The following is a 15919-nucleotide window of genomic DNA, read 5'->3' as shown; positions in this document are numbered from 1 at the left end:
GTTCTTATTTCTTGCCTGTAAAAATGAAGGGTTTTGTGCATGTGGGTGTGGGGGGTCTTTGCCTCCTAGTCCAAAGCTCAGCTATTTGTTCTTGTGTGTGTCAGCAAGAATGAATCCCTCCCTGTCTCTTGTGATTCTCTCCCTCAGAGATTCCTAAGCCCCACCTGCCTCTAGGGCAACACCAATCTGTCTCTCCACAAGGGCCAGGGCTTTTTTTCTGTAGCATTAGTCTGGTGCTCCAGAGAAGCCCACCTTGACCATTACCCTCTGTCCCCACATGGGGGTCTGCTCTCTAGAAGAAGAGAAGTTCTTTGTGGAGAGTCCAGTAAAAGAACATGGGAAAGGCTATCCTTGAGTCTTGTGAGGTATAACAAGGCTGCAGCTAGACCTTTACTGGTCTGACTTATCATGGGGGCTACACAGGAGGAATGGTGGAGATGTGATAGTTGGGTTGGTAAATCTAAAAGTTGCCCCAGGGAAAATGATATAGCATCATAGAAGTCTGTTGTAAGAAATTTTCTATAAGGCTCAAATTTTAATAGGACCTTCAATCACATTTCCTAAGGTTTTCCTTCAACACATCTTCATTATATTCCACAGTACTTATGAATGAATCATTCTTGGAACATTTAGGATATAACAATCCACATATCAGCCATCTCTTGTGAGGCTTACACCCCACTGAAGAAAAGTTATCTTAAAAGACACCCCAATGATGCTTCAATCCATTGCAACATATGAGAACAGAGAAATAAGAAGTGGATTCAATTTTTCTTGAGATCTCATTAAAAACCATATTCTTTCTATGGTGCCAACAGAGACATTGAGCACACACAAGATCTGCTATGGCCAGGGGAAAACAAAGCCAATCCGATAGATTCAGAAGTAGCAGGCAGCTAAATAAAGTACAATTATTTTACCATCATGATTTTATATGTGCTTCTCACTGAACATTCTACAACCTGCAACAGCCTCAGTGAATACACGTTACATTCAATGAGATCTTAAGAATTAAGATAGAACTATTAACAATCACAATAACAGAGACAGGGTATTCCCAGGTCCCTGGTGTTCCTGAGTAGAGGCAGCCCCTACCTCCTTGTTGGTCCTGTCCGCTTGCACCAGGGTTCCATTCAGACAAGGTTCCACGTAGTGAAGCTCCTCATTATACTGCAAAAGGTAGAAACAACCAAGAGGAAACAATGAATAAGGAACCCAAAGGATACTAGTTAACAGTCAAAGGCTACACAGTCACACAGGAAGTCAGCTTAATTACAGGTTCCATTCACTCGGACAATTGCAATCAAATGCTAAAGACAAACTTGTTTAAGAGAAACCTAAAGAGCCCAGGCTGGAGTACAGCATGGTGCCTACTGCTAACTGTCCATCCTTTAACAGTGACTGGGCAGACAGGAGTTCACACAGGCATGCCTGACAGACACCCCAGCAGAAGGATCGGGTGGTCCAGGTCCAGCTCCAGCCTCACCTCCATAGAACCAAGAGATAATTTGTGTTGGTCACATACATGAGAGGCCATAATGGGGGAAAGGAGCAGCCTTGATATTCTCAGTTGCCCTGGAAAGGTGTATGTGGTGGGGGGAGGGGGGCAGCTTCTGGCCATATGCCTTGTATCTGCAAATATCTATCTCTGCAAATATCTATCCTCTCCAACATTTTGGGTCCCTGGCAATCCAGGCTATGACCCTTAATTTTTGTCCTTTGCACATGACCCTTCCAAGGGCTTTGATGGCTTCTGGCTGACCATTCAAGTATCTTCACTCCTTAGTCCACAAAAAGGCATGTTCTTGTCAGCCTATGTTCTCTGTCCCTCGCATGTCTCATCTTTTCCATCTGACCTCCACCACTGAGAACTGGGCCAGGAGGTCTGCTGCCTGACTTCTGCTTTCCCTGGCTGACCCAGGCTCATCTTCTGGGTTGGTCCAGTCCCATACCACTGGGAAGAACCCTCAGGTGCAGGAGAGGCACTTCCAAGCCTCTTTCCTGTTTGTTCCACATAATGTCTAGTTTCAGTCACCAGGAGCACCCAGCACCCAGCCCCACCCTCAGTTCGTGCTACCTCATCACCTGATACTGTGATTGGCTGAGACCAATTGTGCGGCAGACATATTGTTGTCCTGAACTACTAAGCTCACAGTAGGTGCCACAATTCATTTATTCAGTGAAAACACCATGGTATTTCCAATTTAACAGCCAAGGGAAGCTCCTGAGGGAAGACTAGAAGTATCTCTCACATCCACTCTAGAACAAAATCGGGCTGAGGATTTGACTGTGATCAGCAAGCACCATGGAAAGGCCAAGCAAACCACAGAGTGAAATAAAGGATGAGCTTGGGGCACTCACTCTGGATACCTGCAAGGATATGCCTACACCTGCTACAATGGTAAGTGGATGCATCAGCAGAACATCCAGAGAAGCTGCCTAAGGGGTGGACCAGAGCAGTGCTGCTCTTGGCAGTTAGTTGCTATGGAGCCCTCCCTTTATTCAAATTCAAGGTCAGTTTCATCTGTAGTTTGACTCAGCGTCAAGTACTTCCAATAGCTCACCCTTTGTAGACAGGGAAACAGGGGAGAATAAGCTACAGAAGACATCAGTGAGTAGGGAACAGTGTCCAGATTTGTGTCCAAATGATCTGACTTCACAGCTATTTGATTTCAGGATTTCAAAGTCCTCTGCACTCCGCCACGAGGCTCCTCCACTTCCCATCAGGCTCACCTTTGTCCCTTGCTTCATCTTGCAAATGCATCTGGACATTTTCATTCGTCCTATGAAGTATTGAGAAAATATGGATGTGCATCATCCCCACTCCCTACCGCCAAGTGTGGGATCTAAGCTAAGCTAAGTTCTCTTTGCTGGACAACTTCTCTAAGGTGGTGCATGTCTCTGCTGAAGGGGGGTAGTGACAGAGACTGCTTCTGTCCTGGATTCCTGGGGGCCTGTGACAATGCTCTATATATGGAGATGGTCAGCAGATTAAACAAATATGTTCATTTTGTAATGATTCTTAAAGCTGCACGTATATTGTGCATACTTATGTTAAATAAAATTAAAAAATAGATGTTTGCTATGCTGAAGTTAGCAGCTGAGGAACAGGGTGTGACATTTGGCCACTGGAAGGGAAGTCACCTCTAGATTCAGGAAGCATCTACACAGATAAACTTGAAGGTCTTCACCAAAGTTCTCCTGCATTTGCAGAGATACTGGAAGTTCCTGGAGAGGCAGCCATTCCTTTCTTTACCTCCCTTGCTGATGACCAACTTGGATCAGGGCAACAGTATCTTTGCAGCATAAGTGGTCTTAGCCAATCACAGTTATCCGGCTATGCTATAAATTAGATACTTGCTTACAGAGCTTCTTTGTTGCCAGGGTTAGCCAGTGAAACATGTGCAGACAATAGAACAGAAGGGAAGCTTCTAGTATGTTTTTCTAGGACTTGCTCCTGTTACCAAAAGAAAATTTATCTGTGGATGCCTATCCCTTCCTTCCTCCTTAGGGTGCTATTGGCCTGTTACAGTGGTTACTTCACAACCATGAAGTAACACAAAGGGATGAAAAGAACAGGTCAAGGAAGAAAAAAAAGAAGATGGGGCCAGCATGGGTCTCCCACTGCTGACCTCTGAACCACAGGACCCTGCTTCATCTGCCCTCCTTCTGGATACTTCCATCAGGAAGTAACCTTTCAATCTTTATTCAGCTATTCTGTCTTAAGGGTCCCAATTTGGTTCTTTCTTCTTAAAATAATGTGTATAGTGTGTGTGTGTGTGTGTGTGTGTGTGTGTGTGTGTGTGTGTGTCTGACACACACACACACACACACACACACACACACATGCATATCATAGTCATATGTAGAGATCAGAAAACCTTGCATGTTGGTCCTGACTTTTTAAAATCTAGATTGAGATCCTGTCATTCACCAATTCACACCCCACTTTAGCTGGAGAGGAATTTGTGGAGAGTTGTCTCAACACTCCATCTTTCCATAGGAGCACTGGAAAAAGTACTCTGTCACACCTGGCTTAATGTGGATTCTGGGAATTTGAACTCAGGCCCCGGGGCTTGAAAGGACAAGCATGTTACCAACTGAGCCATCTTCTCAGCATTGTTTTTGATCTTATCCCTCCATTTTCCAGGTAATTTAAAAAAAAATTAACCAATACTCTTCCTAACACACATTTTTAAAGGCAACTCCTATGGTTGTGGAATCCAAGGTTAGCATTAGGACAGCTGGCACCCAGTCCTGTGCTGCTATGTACACTGTGGGGCTAAACCTCACTGATCCCACATCCCTATACCTACTAATCTATGGTAACAATCAAAGTAGACCTGCAGAGATGTAGGGATGGAGGTGACATATCTCAATGAATACACTTTGCTAATACAGAGGCTAGCAGATGCTAGGGCAGGGGGCTGTAGGAGGGGCTTAAAAGCAAAGAAGACCAGAAAAGTTTTTCCTCATCATGAAGGTACATGAGCAGTAATCAGAACCAGGGTCACTGTCACTGCACACACTGTACCCAAAGTAGAGGAATCCATTCTTCTGAACCCCAGCCAGCTTGTTAGTGGCATCATCCAAGCTTGCAGTTTCTTAATTTCCCCTGACGACATCAGGACTGAGTTGGGTCCAGCAATCTGGTCTGTATCACAGTGCAGAGTGAATGTGGCCATGTGTACAGAGGAGTGCTACAAGCCCAGCAGTTGAATCAAGAAAGCCCACTGGCCACACAAGCTCATCAAATTCCCATGGGATTGCAAAGGATGCCCTGCACATGGATGTGTTTCTTCAGCTCCAGTGGGTCCCCCATTTGGCTACCTTTTCAGCTGGTACATGTTTACAGATGCTCCCTGGATGTCTTTGCTTCTTTTATTGTGTACATGTGTATGTGTGAGGGATGTATATGGATATGTTCTTGTGGATGTGTCCGTGTGTCCGTGTCCGTGTCCGTGTCCGTGTCCGTGTGTGTGTGTGTGTGTGTGTGTGTGTGTGTGTGTGTGTGTGTGTGTGTATGTGTGCAGCACATGCGTGTGCATGCATGCAGAGGCCAGAGGTCAACATTATGTATCTCCCTCTATCACTCTTCACTTTACTTATTTAGACTCTTATTTAGTCTCTTACTGAACTTGGAGGTCATTCATTGGCTAGACTGGCTGGCCAAAGAACTCAAGAGATCTGCCTGTCTCTCTCCCTCCCTCTAGTGGCATGGGGGTTACAGACACAGTTTCCTGGATTTCTGTTTTCTGAATCAATGGTGTTAGATGGTTACATTAGTGTATAACTGAAGATGGTCACTGCTATCCCTAGGGCACAATAACCCTACTTGGCCAAGCTGATGTCAGTATCCCAAGGAGAAAGAAGATGCCACCATTCACCCTTATAGGTGCAATTTCTTCTGTACTCTGCTTTCAGCTCCTCCTATAACCAGGACTCAATCCTAGAGGTCTTCAACCACACCCTCCCACCAAAGTACCAAGTCCTTCCTGCACATTCTGGGGGAGTTCTCTTGGTAGGACAGAAGAGCCTGAGGGGCCCAGAAGAGGTCAAGGCCAGCAAGCCAGCCACATACTGAGGGAATAGGCAAAGTGCTACAACTACTGTCAGAGCTTAAACCTGTCACATAACACACTGGTCTCAGTAGATGTAAGCTTTCTCCTCCCTTCCTATTTCCTTGTGGCTTCCTCTTTGGGTTTACACAAATAGTCCCTGGTTTCTCCACATACAAGCTGGGTCGCTTGACCAAGGCTTTGCAGCTCCATGAGCCACAGGGTCTGAGTTGGAGAAATCTGGAGTCCCTACCCCTGCCAGAGGATGATGAATGAGCATGCTCCAGGTCCTGGCATGAAGGAAGAAGAGGCAGGCCAGCAAATGTGCATGCTCAGTGTACAGAAGAGGCAAGGGGTTGGCATGGGAATGCAATGTGCAGTGATAGACTGGCAGATGGGATAAGGAAGGGAGGGAGCTCTTAGGAGCAGGGCCATGGCCTCTTGGTTTCCTCTGAAGAACACTGCATGCACATTTGTGGGAGATAAAGTGCTACTCCTTTGAGCACAAATGACCAACTAAATGCCCAAGACAGGAACCTGGGGTTCTATTCCACACTCCACACCACACTCTGAGCTCTCCCAGGGATCCAGGTCTCTAGCAAACTAGAAGAAAAGGTATTGCTAGATCCCTCCCAGGAAGGTGTATACCACATAAGTCTTCATTCCCCCATTTGATCACTGAACTAGTATTCGCCTACTATGTGCCAGGCATGTGAACACTGGCTTAGTCTGCTCATGACCATCACCACTGAGTGATCATAGACGGCTTTTCTTGCCTTTTCCTTGTAAAAGAACATACTCATATCTCTGCTTTTCATTTTCATGATAAAAAGTGCTTATCTCTCACACTGAAAGGGTCCTTCTGAACTCAAATCAGGCCACCATAGTCTTCATTAGATTACATCTTAGCTCTTGTTGAGAGACTATGTCCCTCTCTCAATCAACTGCCAAATACATGACCAGGTACACAAACATATCACCATGTGTCTTCTCCTTCTTTCTGTTCAACCTCTGTAAGCATTTCCCATCTCCTGTCCATAGGCACATTACAATTCTCAGAAAGAAGGCTATTGGGAAAGTCAAGTTTTAACCTCAGTCCTTGAATGGACAGAGCACTCTTGGGGAGAATCTGAGAACGAGGAGATGGCCATGCAGTAGGAATCATATCCTCTGTCAGCATGTGCACACCACAGCCTGAGGGCTGGCCAGCAGCCAGCTTGCCCAACCTGATGGAAGAGAACAATACAGTTTTCAGACTTGATGGAACAGACTATCAGTTGCCTAGACACTGGGATGAGGGAAGACCCAGTAAGAGGGGAGACACTTCTAGGAAGGTTTCCCCATATCACCTTGGAAGCTGAGACTCTATATGATGTCATGCACATAGCTGACTGGATTTGTGTGATACGGCCTGACTCTCTCAATGCAGTCTGACTCTTTCTCCCAGCACTATTCTGACCCAATTTCCCCCATGTCCTCCCCCATCCTAATAAGCTCCAGACACAGTCAATTCTCTCCTCAAGTGTGCGCTTGGGGATGTGTGGGGAGGTGTGTTTCACAACCTGAAAATGTTGCTTGCCTTCTCAGTAAACCCCTTCTTCCTTCCATCCTTGACCCAACCTGTGGCTTATGCCTAATGTCTATATCACTTCAAATACCTGCCTGGTTATCAACTTCTAAGATGCTGTCACTGAGTCTCCCATGGCTTGCATGCTCTATCTTTTTCCCTGCCAGGCTCCTTCCCACAAGGTGTTGGGCTCACTGTCCTATGAGCCCTTGTTCCTGGGCTTTTTCATCAGACAGTCACACACAATCTCAGGGGAGATGAGGGAGATGGCTCAGCACCTAACACCGAGCACTTACTGATCACAGTAACAAAAGGGCAAAGAAGCAAAAATGCAGGGAAAGTCACTAGAGACACAAAGCTGAGGATAAACTGAAAAATAAAATTAAAAATAGGCCGGGTGTTGGTGGTGCACACCTTTATTCCCAGCACTAGAGAGGTAGAGGCAGGCAGATCTCTATGAGTTTGAGGTCAACCTGGTTTACAGAGTGAGTTCCAGGGCAGGTTCCAAAACAATACAGAGAAACCCTGTCTCAAAAAACAAACAAACAAACAAACAAACAAACAAATAAATAAATAAATAAAATTTTTAAAAAATGAGTGTCTACCCAATTCCAAACAACAGGTTGATAGGCAAACAATAAATAAGCAAGTATGTCCTAGAGACTCTGGAATTCTATTAACAGCCCATAATATTAAATTACTGGCTCGCTCATGGAAGCAATGGAGGAAGGCTCGTTGCTCCACTTCAGGAAGTTGATGCAAAGGAGACTCAATTAAATACATTAACATTTTTGCTGCTTTATTTTTAATTAAATGACATTCAGGATGAAAATGTAGGAAGTATGGAAGGAAGCAGAGACCCAAAATATTTTCAATAACACACTGTATCCCAGGATCTTCTAGCTTACAAAAGTATCCTCTGAAGTCAGAAACACAACTGGCTGTAATTGACAGTACAGCCCCAATGAGCAAGGAAAGCAGATTAACCCGTGCCTCAGCACAACAGTGACTGGTCTGGAGAGCAGGGCCACAGCAGGCAGAGCACTGGAGAATTAGTTCTCAGAAAAAAAGAAACTGAATTAAAAACAGAGTATGTATCAGAATTTTCTAGGATGAACCAGCAAATGATTCTCTCCTCCATACCATTTTGCACAAACCTGGCCTGCAGGAGGCCTTTAAATTGATTTCACAATATCAACCTGGTGAATGTGGTGTTTTTAATGTCTGACCTAGGCTTCTGTAAAATAATTTCTCAACTTCCAGTAGCAGATGGAATTAGCATCCTCATTTTTATGATAATGTTGTTCATTTAATGCATGGCTTGGGGAAAGCCTTCAAAGTGAATGAGAAAAAATATGCTCTTTTCATGTCATAAATTAACCTCAAATTTTAACTCCAACTGTACAAAACCTCTCTATTTCACCTGTTCTTTATAAATTCTATCAGTTAATTCATCAGCTCCAGATAGATTTTTCAATATCCTGCCCATCAAAGATAAAACAATGTTTATTTATCCTTTCATGTTTATTCTCTGGAAAGACCCACATTATGAGATTTTTCTATATAATACATAAGTTACACTTGACAATGAAGTTAATGAAATATAAAGCTGATTCAAATGGCCATGAAAGATCTTTCCTATTATTTAAATATCCTCCTGCCTTCCTGCATCATGACACTGAAAAATCAAAGGCAATGATAAATTAGATTTGCCTAAACAAAACCCTACAGTGCATGAAGAATTCCAGCACTGGAAATAAGGAGTGTATTCTTGACTTTCTCTAAGATGTCTCCTCAAATATCCACCTGACAAGTAAAGAGAGACTGGCCATACAGCAAAGGCTGCAAAGGGGATGTCCTCTTGGGCAGCAGAATTCTGCAAGAACAACCCACTCACATATGCAGGGCATTCTGCACAGAGATGCAAAAACCTTCCTGTATGCACTTGCAACCACTAGCTCTTGGGGTGCCCTCAAGCAAGTAACCATTTTAAAAAGACTTGAGAAAACCCATAACATATTATGAAGACACGTGTACAAGATGGAAGCAGGAGGAAAAGCTGTAGGAAAATAAGAGTCTGTAAATCAAAGCTAGTGTGATACACTGAGTACCAGGAGATACAACTCAAGGGGATGCAAGAGAGAAGCTTGCCACCTCTGAATGTACCAATAGCAGGGGCCCTCCAACTGTCACTGAGCATGCAAACTTCTACCCTACTTGGTGGATACTGTGGTAGGACTGATGCAATACTTTCTGGCGTAGCAATTTCATGTGTCAATACTATTCAATCAAATGCACACCCAACCTCATAAACACTCACACATTATCATCAGTGTGCTACAGTTCATGGCGAGCTTATCCACTGGGACACTCTCAAATAGATGAGAGGGCCTCACAGCACAATAGTAACATAAATCTATAGCCAACAAAGAGGCTTGGGTAAACATCCAATGTCAACTACATGTGACAAATACATTTAATTAAAATAAGATAATAGAGACAAATTACTAGGTATTCTCTAGAATATGATCCTGTTTGTAGAAAACTTAAGTGGGCTTGGGTCATCATGATGGCTCACTGTGTAAAGACACTTGCTGCTAAGCTAAATGACTGAGTTAGTTCCCGGGATCCACATGCTAGAAGAAGAGAAGAGACTCCTGAAGTCTGCCCTCTGACATCCAAAGATACTCACATACTAAAATATATTTTTTAAGTATATGGAAACATGTATAGAAAAATTGAAATAATTGTATCAATTGAAAGAAGAATGAAATATCTGAATTGTTCAAAAAGATTTACAGGTTTTATTCATTCAAAAGCAATCACCATAGAAAGTTGGAGTTAATCATTGCCTTCTAGTGTGAATTCACTACTATATCTGATCCATTCATTTACACATTGGTGGAATGGAGATCATGATTCTATCATAAGGGTTCAAGTAAAAATAATCAGAGTTCCTAGTCATCACAATAACTCTGCAGATCGTCTTAATTTGTGATGAAAACTAATGGACCCATGCAAGGTGATGGTTAACATAACTGCCAATTGACTTTATTCTATAAGGGGATGATTTAGAGTAAAGAAAAATAGTTTCCTCAAACTATTCCATAATAATTGGCTGTCTCCCTTTAATTATCTTAATCACCCTCTCTTCATTATTGCATTGATGCAGTATATCTTAATGAACTTATATAGATTATTTCATGTGATTGGTCGTGTTAACTGAACAATAAATTCTGACAGATAAAGGATGTAGGGTGTAATTAGTTAGCTCCCCTTCTTCTGTGGATTCCTGATACTTCTGTGAGACATAATTAAAGATTAATAGGAAAGATAGTCTCGAATGTGTTGCTACTTATCTGTAAATGCTACAGGATATGTGAGGATCCCAGCACATTTACATAGTCACATGGAGGCTGGCAACTAGGGGAAATCCAGATTAGAAAGCCAATGCACTCTTGATCTGAAAGCCTCTTGCAGAGGTTGAGGCCCTGAACTCAGTATCTTCATGGTAAGATGGCCAAGGGCACTAGCTGCATCCTCTCTGCTTTTGCACAGGAGCTAGTGTATGGCAAGTCTGACCTGATGGAGGCAGCAGTATGCACCTTCTTCTGACTGCCAGTTTGAGACAGTGACTTATGCTGCTCCGTACTTCTGCCTTCATATGCAAAGAGCTGAGCAAAAGGTCAACATAGTGAGCTACTGAGCATCTATGGGTGTGGGCTTCGCACAGTGGGTACTCTTAGAAACCAGTGGTTCTTTAGTACAGTTCCTCATGTTGTGCTGGCTCCCAACCACACAATTATCTTCGTTGCTATTTCATAACTAATTTTGCAACTGTTATGAATTCTAATGTAAATATCTGTGTTTTCTGATGGTCGTAGGCAGCACCTGTGAAAGGGTCATTAAACTCCCAAAGGAGTCAAGGCCCACAGATTGAGAACCACTGCTAGAGATTCAGGCATTGTTCCAGGGACTGAGCATACACCATAAACAACCTCTACACTTCAGTTAGGTAATGATTTCTTTCTTTTCCAATTGCTCTTCCGAGCTTTAAAATTGGTATTGGACTTATTTATTTGGCAGATGCACGTATGTGCTCATGGATATGCACATATATACATGTGCCATGGAAAAGAAAAGGTGGTGTTGTGTTGTGCTGTTAGTTTATGAGTCCTGGGGATTGACTCATGGCTTGGTGGCAAGCACTTTTACTCTCTGAACCATCTTGCTGCTACATCTCAATGGCCTTTAAAACCTGCAGCTGTTGGTTCCTTTGCTTTGTGGTTATGCCTTTTAGTCTGGAGGTGTTGTCAGAAACATGGTGGGAGAGTACCCAAACAACATCCTTGCCACTTAACACTTGCACCTTGACCTACAGAGCACAAGTTGGTGACCTGTTTCTGCAGACACTGCTCTCACACAGGACTCGATGACAACATACTCTGTCCAACAGTATGGGAAGGCACACATGACAGAGCTGCAGCATGACCAGAGCACTGTCCTAACTCTAGTGCCCAGGCTCTGTGTTTCTTTCCACACTGCCTCCATTGTCACTTGCTATAGGACATAGGATGTCCCAAACAGACACACATTCCAAACACACCTGTGCACCACATCCAAGTGCCCAGTTGAGCACTATAGGAGGGCTAAGTTCCTTGTGACTGCAATCTTTGAAACAGAGGGAAGTCTTCGAAAATGGGAGGGACATAGGGACATGACAATCACATCAACAAATGAGAGAGAACAAAAGAAATTACAAACCACAATGCAATAGATCTCTCTTACAAGTCTGTCACTGCCCAGTCTTGGGTTGCTCTCTGGTCTCCACCTGACAGTCTCAGGACCCTTGACATTTCACTGACACTTTATCTCAGCTCTTCTCTGAGAGAATATTCCCATGGCAGGCCCTACATCCTGGAATGCTGAAGAGGGAAGACGCTGTATTTATGAAGAGCAGGCTACTCCCCATCTTTCAGTATCTGATCTTCCTGCTCTTACCATCATGGACATGGGGCTGACCTGGCTTAAAGTTAGTTCATTATCATGTGAGAAATTCTGGCATCCCATGGGATAGCTTTGCTACATTTCTTTCCCAACATTCCAAAAAAAAGGCTGGAGAGATTGTTCGCTAACCTCAAAGAAGCAGTGAATCCCACAGCATTCTCAGTCCCTGGAAGACCCTCTACTGTCCCTGATTCAGTGGGCACAACTAACCTTCATCCTCTGGTCCCCAGACCCTTCACATCCAACAGTAACAATGCAAGTGACCCAAAGTGCAAAGGAAGCACAGAGCGGGCACACTCACTGTGATGATGTTGAAGAAGTCGTCGTCACCCAGAGTGTCCAGAATTGAGGAGACCGTTTGCTTGGCAATCGTCAGGCGGAGTCCTTTCATGCTGCCACTGACGTCCACTAAAATGACGACATCTTTTGGAGAAGTTGCTGCCTGGATGTACCTAAATGGAGGGAGAATTAAGTAAACATGAATTCTGACCTCTCTAAATTTTCTCTCAAAATTGACTAAGAGGTTTAAGCACTGCCTACCATTTTCTGTTCCTGCAGTCAAAGGCAATGACGCCATTCTCATCTGGTTCCCATTTAATCCCTAGAAGAAAAACGGGGTTTATGAGAAACCCTTCGACTTCAAATGGTTATTTGCAGTACTTCAAGGCTGCTCTGTTTCACTGACCAGATAGATGGGGTGAAAAAAATCACAACCCAGGAGCTCCTCATTGGCTATTCATCCAGCTCTGGAAAGCACCCTCCTGTGGTAGCCCTGCTGCAAACAGGGCCTCCCTTCCTGCTTCAAAAAGCTGCAGTGAATGGAGACAAGATGCTGTCTATGGACAGAGGATGTGACTCTAGCTCCTTTCACAGCTTTGGATAAAGACAGCCAAGACCATTTATCACAGCCCAGCAAGGTGCTGAAGCTGCTGGCATCATTCAATGGTCTCTAGGCAGCATCTGGCCTCAGCCCCAGAACCCAGTGAGGTTATGGCTACAGCATGGGCTGGGGAGAAACCATGTGATCTGATGGTCCCACCTCAGAATTGTTTCCTCCCTGCTCCTGTTTTAAAACTCAGACATTTGGCATGTCTTTCCATGCTGAAATGAAGACTGAATCTGGGCCTTGAAGCCAATGCAGTTTTTTCCCCATGTATAAATCTGATCAAGCATCCTTAGTCTCCTGGTTTGGAAACCAGCAAGGATACAGCCAAGGGTGACTTTCTCCTCATAAATCTGATTATTTTAAGAATGATCTTTTGTTTCAGGGCCAATAAGGTGGCTTAGCAGGTAAACGTATCCTGCAAAGCTTGACAATGTGAATTTAATCCCCAAAGCCCACATGATAGCAGGAGATAAGCACCTGGGGCAAGCTGTCCTCTGACATACACACACTGTGACATGTGTACAGGTATGTTCATGCATACACAGGCCCATATTCACATATACACATGTAATACATAAATAAATCTATTAACTTTCATTCATTTAAAAACAAAAGAATTTCAGGCACTAGGGAAATATCTGAAGATCTACAAAGATGACACCAGCTAACAATCTAAGAAACAGAGGAGAGGCTACCTTAAATGCCCTCCCCTGATAATGAGATTGATGACTGACTTATATGCCACCCATAGCCTTCATCCAGCAGCTGGTGGAAGTAGAAGCAGACACTCACAACTAATCACTGAACTGAACTGTAATCCAGTTGCAGAGAAGGACGAGTGAAGAGCAAAGGGTTCCACACCAGGCTGGTGAAACCCACAGAAACAGCTGACCTGAACATCAGGGAGCTCTTGGTCCCCAGACTGATAGTAGTTGGGATACCAGCATGGGACTGATCCAGACCCCAGGAATGTGGGTTTCAGTGAGGAGACCTCGGAAATCTACAGGACCTCCTATAGTAGTTCAGTACTTATCCCTAGCATTGGTATGGACTCTGGAAGCCCATTCCACATAGAGGGATACTCCCTGAGTCAAGACACACAGGGGTGGGCCTAGGCCCTATCCCTAAGGGAATGATAGACTCTGATGACACCCTATGGAAGGCTTCACCATCCAGGGGGAGCAGAAAGGATATGTAATAGGTAGGGTTTTAGTTGGGGAGGGGGTAGGGGAGGACGGGAGGGAGAAGGGAACGGGATTGTCATGTAAAAACAATCTTGTTTCTAATTCAAATAAAAAAGTCTGCAAAAAAAAAACAAAAAACAAAAACAAAAGAATTACTGCTTTAAAACATGTTAGGACATCATTGTTCTTAGCCAGCAGTGCTGCTCATGGCTAGAGGACTTCAAACAAATTTTGAAGAAAAAAAAGCAGAAAAGTTATTATCATGGCTGGAATTCCTGATTCAGAGTATAGCACTGATGGCTTCCTTTTCTTTTTCAACTCACAATGGGCAGCATTTCCTGATCATGACATGGTAATAACTGGCTGGAAAAGTAGAACATTCCCAAACTACTACCCAGACAGCCTGGAGTTGGAACTGTGTGTCCCACAGTGACACTGTGTTCTGTTCTCCTGGTACCTGCATGGGGGCTTACTTTAAGGGGCACAATAAGGGGCCATAATGTAATTTATTCCAAACTTATCTGGCACACTGTTTTGTGGAAAGTCAAGCATAGTTAGAAAGACACAATCCTTTTTTATTTTTTTTTATTTTTAATAAATGTGCTGACCCAGTCAAAGGGCTCGGTGGATGCTTCTTACATTCATTGTGTGTGTTGTTAGTGCCTGTGCATATTTGTAGACACTGTGGGTCATCCACCACCCCTCTCTGGCTGTGTTAGTCTTCTTCCTATGATGTCCTCACTGCTGTGCACTCTCCCAAAACTTCTAAGAAGAGACAGGAGGTGGATTTGGAATGGGAGCACTGTGCTGCATGTGGGCTTGTAACTCTCCGAATCCCCACAGGCACTGTTAACAATGGTGTTTTTCTAAAAGTCCCTATCAGATTAATCTGCTGGAAAACTAGCAAAGAATACAATACCAGCACAAAAATAGATACAGAATATGACGACCCTGTGCAGGTCAACTTGACACAAACTAGAATGACCTAAGAAGGAGTCTTAATGGCGAGACAGCACACAGACAGAAAGAAACCACAAGGGGCCACAATGCCAGGGCATGCAGATACCTGGGGGTCATTAGTAGGTAAACAACATACTGAGCTTGAGATGTGGCGTTACTTTACCAGGGCTGCTATAACTAAATACTACCTGAGAGGTGGCTTAGTAGTCCTGTATTCTAGATACCCACAATTAGAGGCACTTTTATCCAAACTATTGAAGCACACACTTCCTACACCCCCCACGATCCTCACTGAGAAATCCTGCAAGGTGGAAGGCAGTGCTCCTCACTTTAAGGTGATCATGTGCCAGAGAAACAAGGGTGTTGCCAAGCGCTGGAAGCCACCAGATCTCTAAAACAGCACAAGCAACTTCAAGTATACACAAGTTTCTTGCTGAAACTTTATTTCACTGTATCTCTGTCACTTGCAACCCAACGTTCTGATAAAAGTGTTTTCCACAAGACAGAGCTTGGCAAGGTCAGACTGGGGAACTTGACCTCTACTACCCAGATTGCCCTCTGAGTCGAAAGTCCTCACTTCAGGCTTGTAATAAACCTAGACTCTTGGTACACTTGTGATAATAAGCTCATCCCACCTAAGGTCAGGTACACTGGTACCAATTGTTGCTTTTACAACATGGCAAAAATGGACAGAAGCATCCTAATATGGAAAATATCTAAGTTAAAATACCCGAATCATGCTTTCCTTCACTGTATG

At 43.8% G+C, this 15919-nt stretch overlaps 1 protein-coding gene across 1 annotated transcript in view; it reads right to left on the bottom strand.

Moving 5' to 3' along the window:
• The window catches only part of Cacna2d3 (calcium voltage-gated channel auxiliary subunit alpha2delta 3), an 804511-nt gene that overhangs the window by 414340 nt on the left and 374252 nt on the right, over positions 1-15919 (bottom strand). The window contains exons 7-9 of the mRNA XM_027389601.2: positions 12673-12733; positions 12434-12584; positions 1096-1170 (exon numbers count right to left, since the gene is read on the bottom strand). Coding sequence (XP_027245402.1) covers positions 1096-1170; positions 12434-12584; positions 12673-12733 — 287 coding nt within the window. The remainder of the gene's footprint in view (positions 1-1095; positions 1171-12433; positions 12585-12672; positions 12734-15919) is intronic.

This window comes from Cricetulus griseus, assembly GCF_003668045.3.
Source record: "Cricetulus griseus strain 17A/GY chromosome 1 unlocalized genomic scaffold, alternate assembly CriGri-PICRH-1.0 chr1_1, whole genome shotgun sequence".
NCBI classification, from domain to species: domain Eukaryota; kingdom Metazoa; phylum Chordata; class Mammalia; order Rodentia; family Cricetidae; genus Cricetulus; species Cricetulus griseus.
The sequence above is the reverse complement of the archived record's forward strand: the minus strand, read 5'-3'. Positions and strand labels throughout refer to the sequence as shown.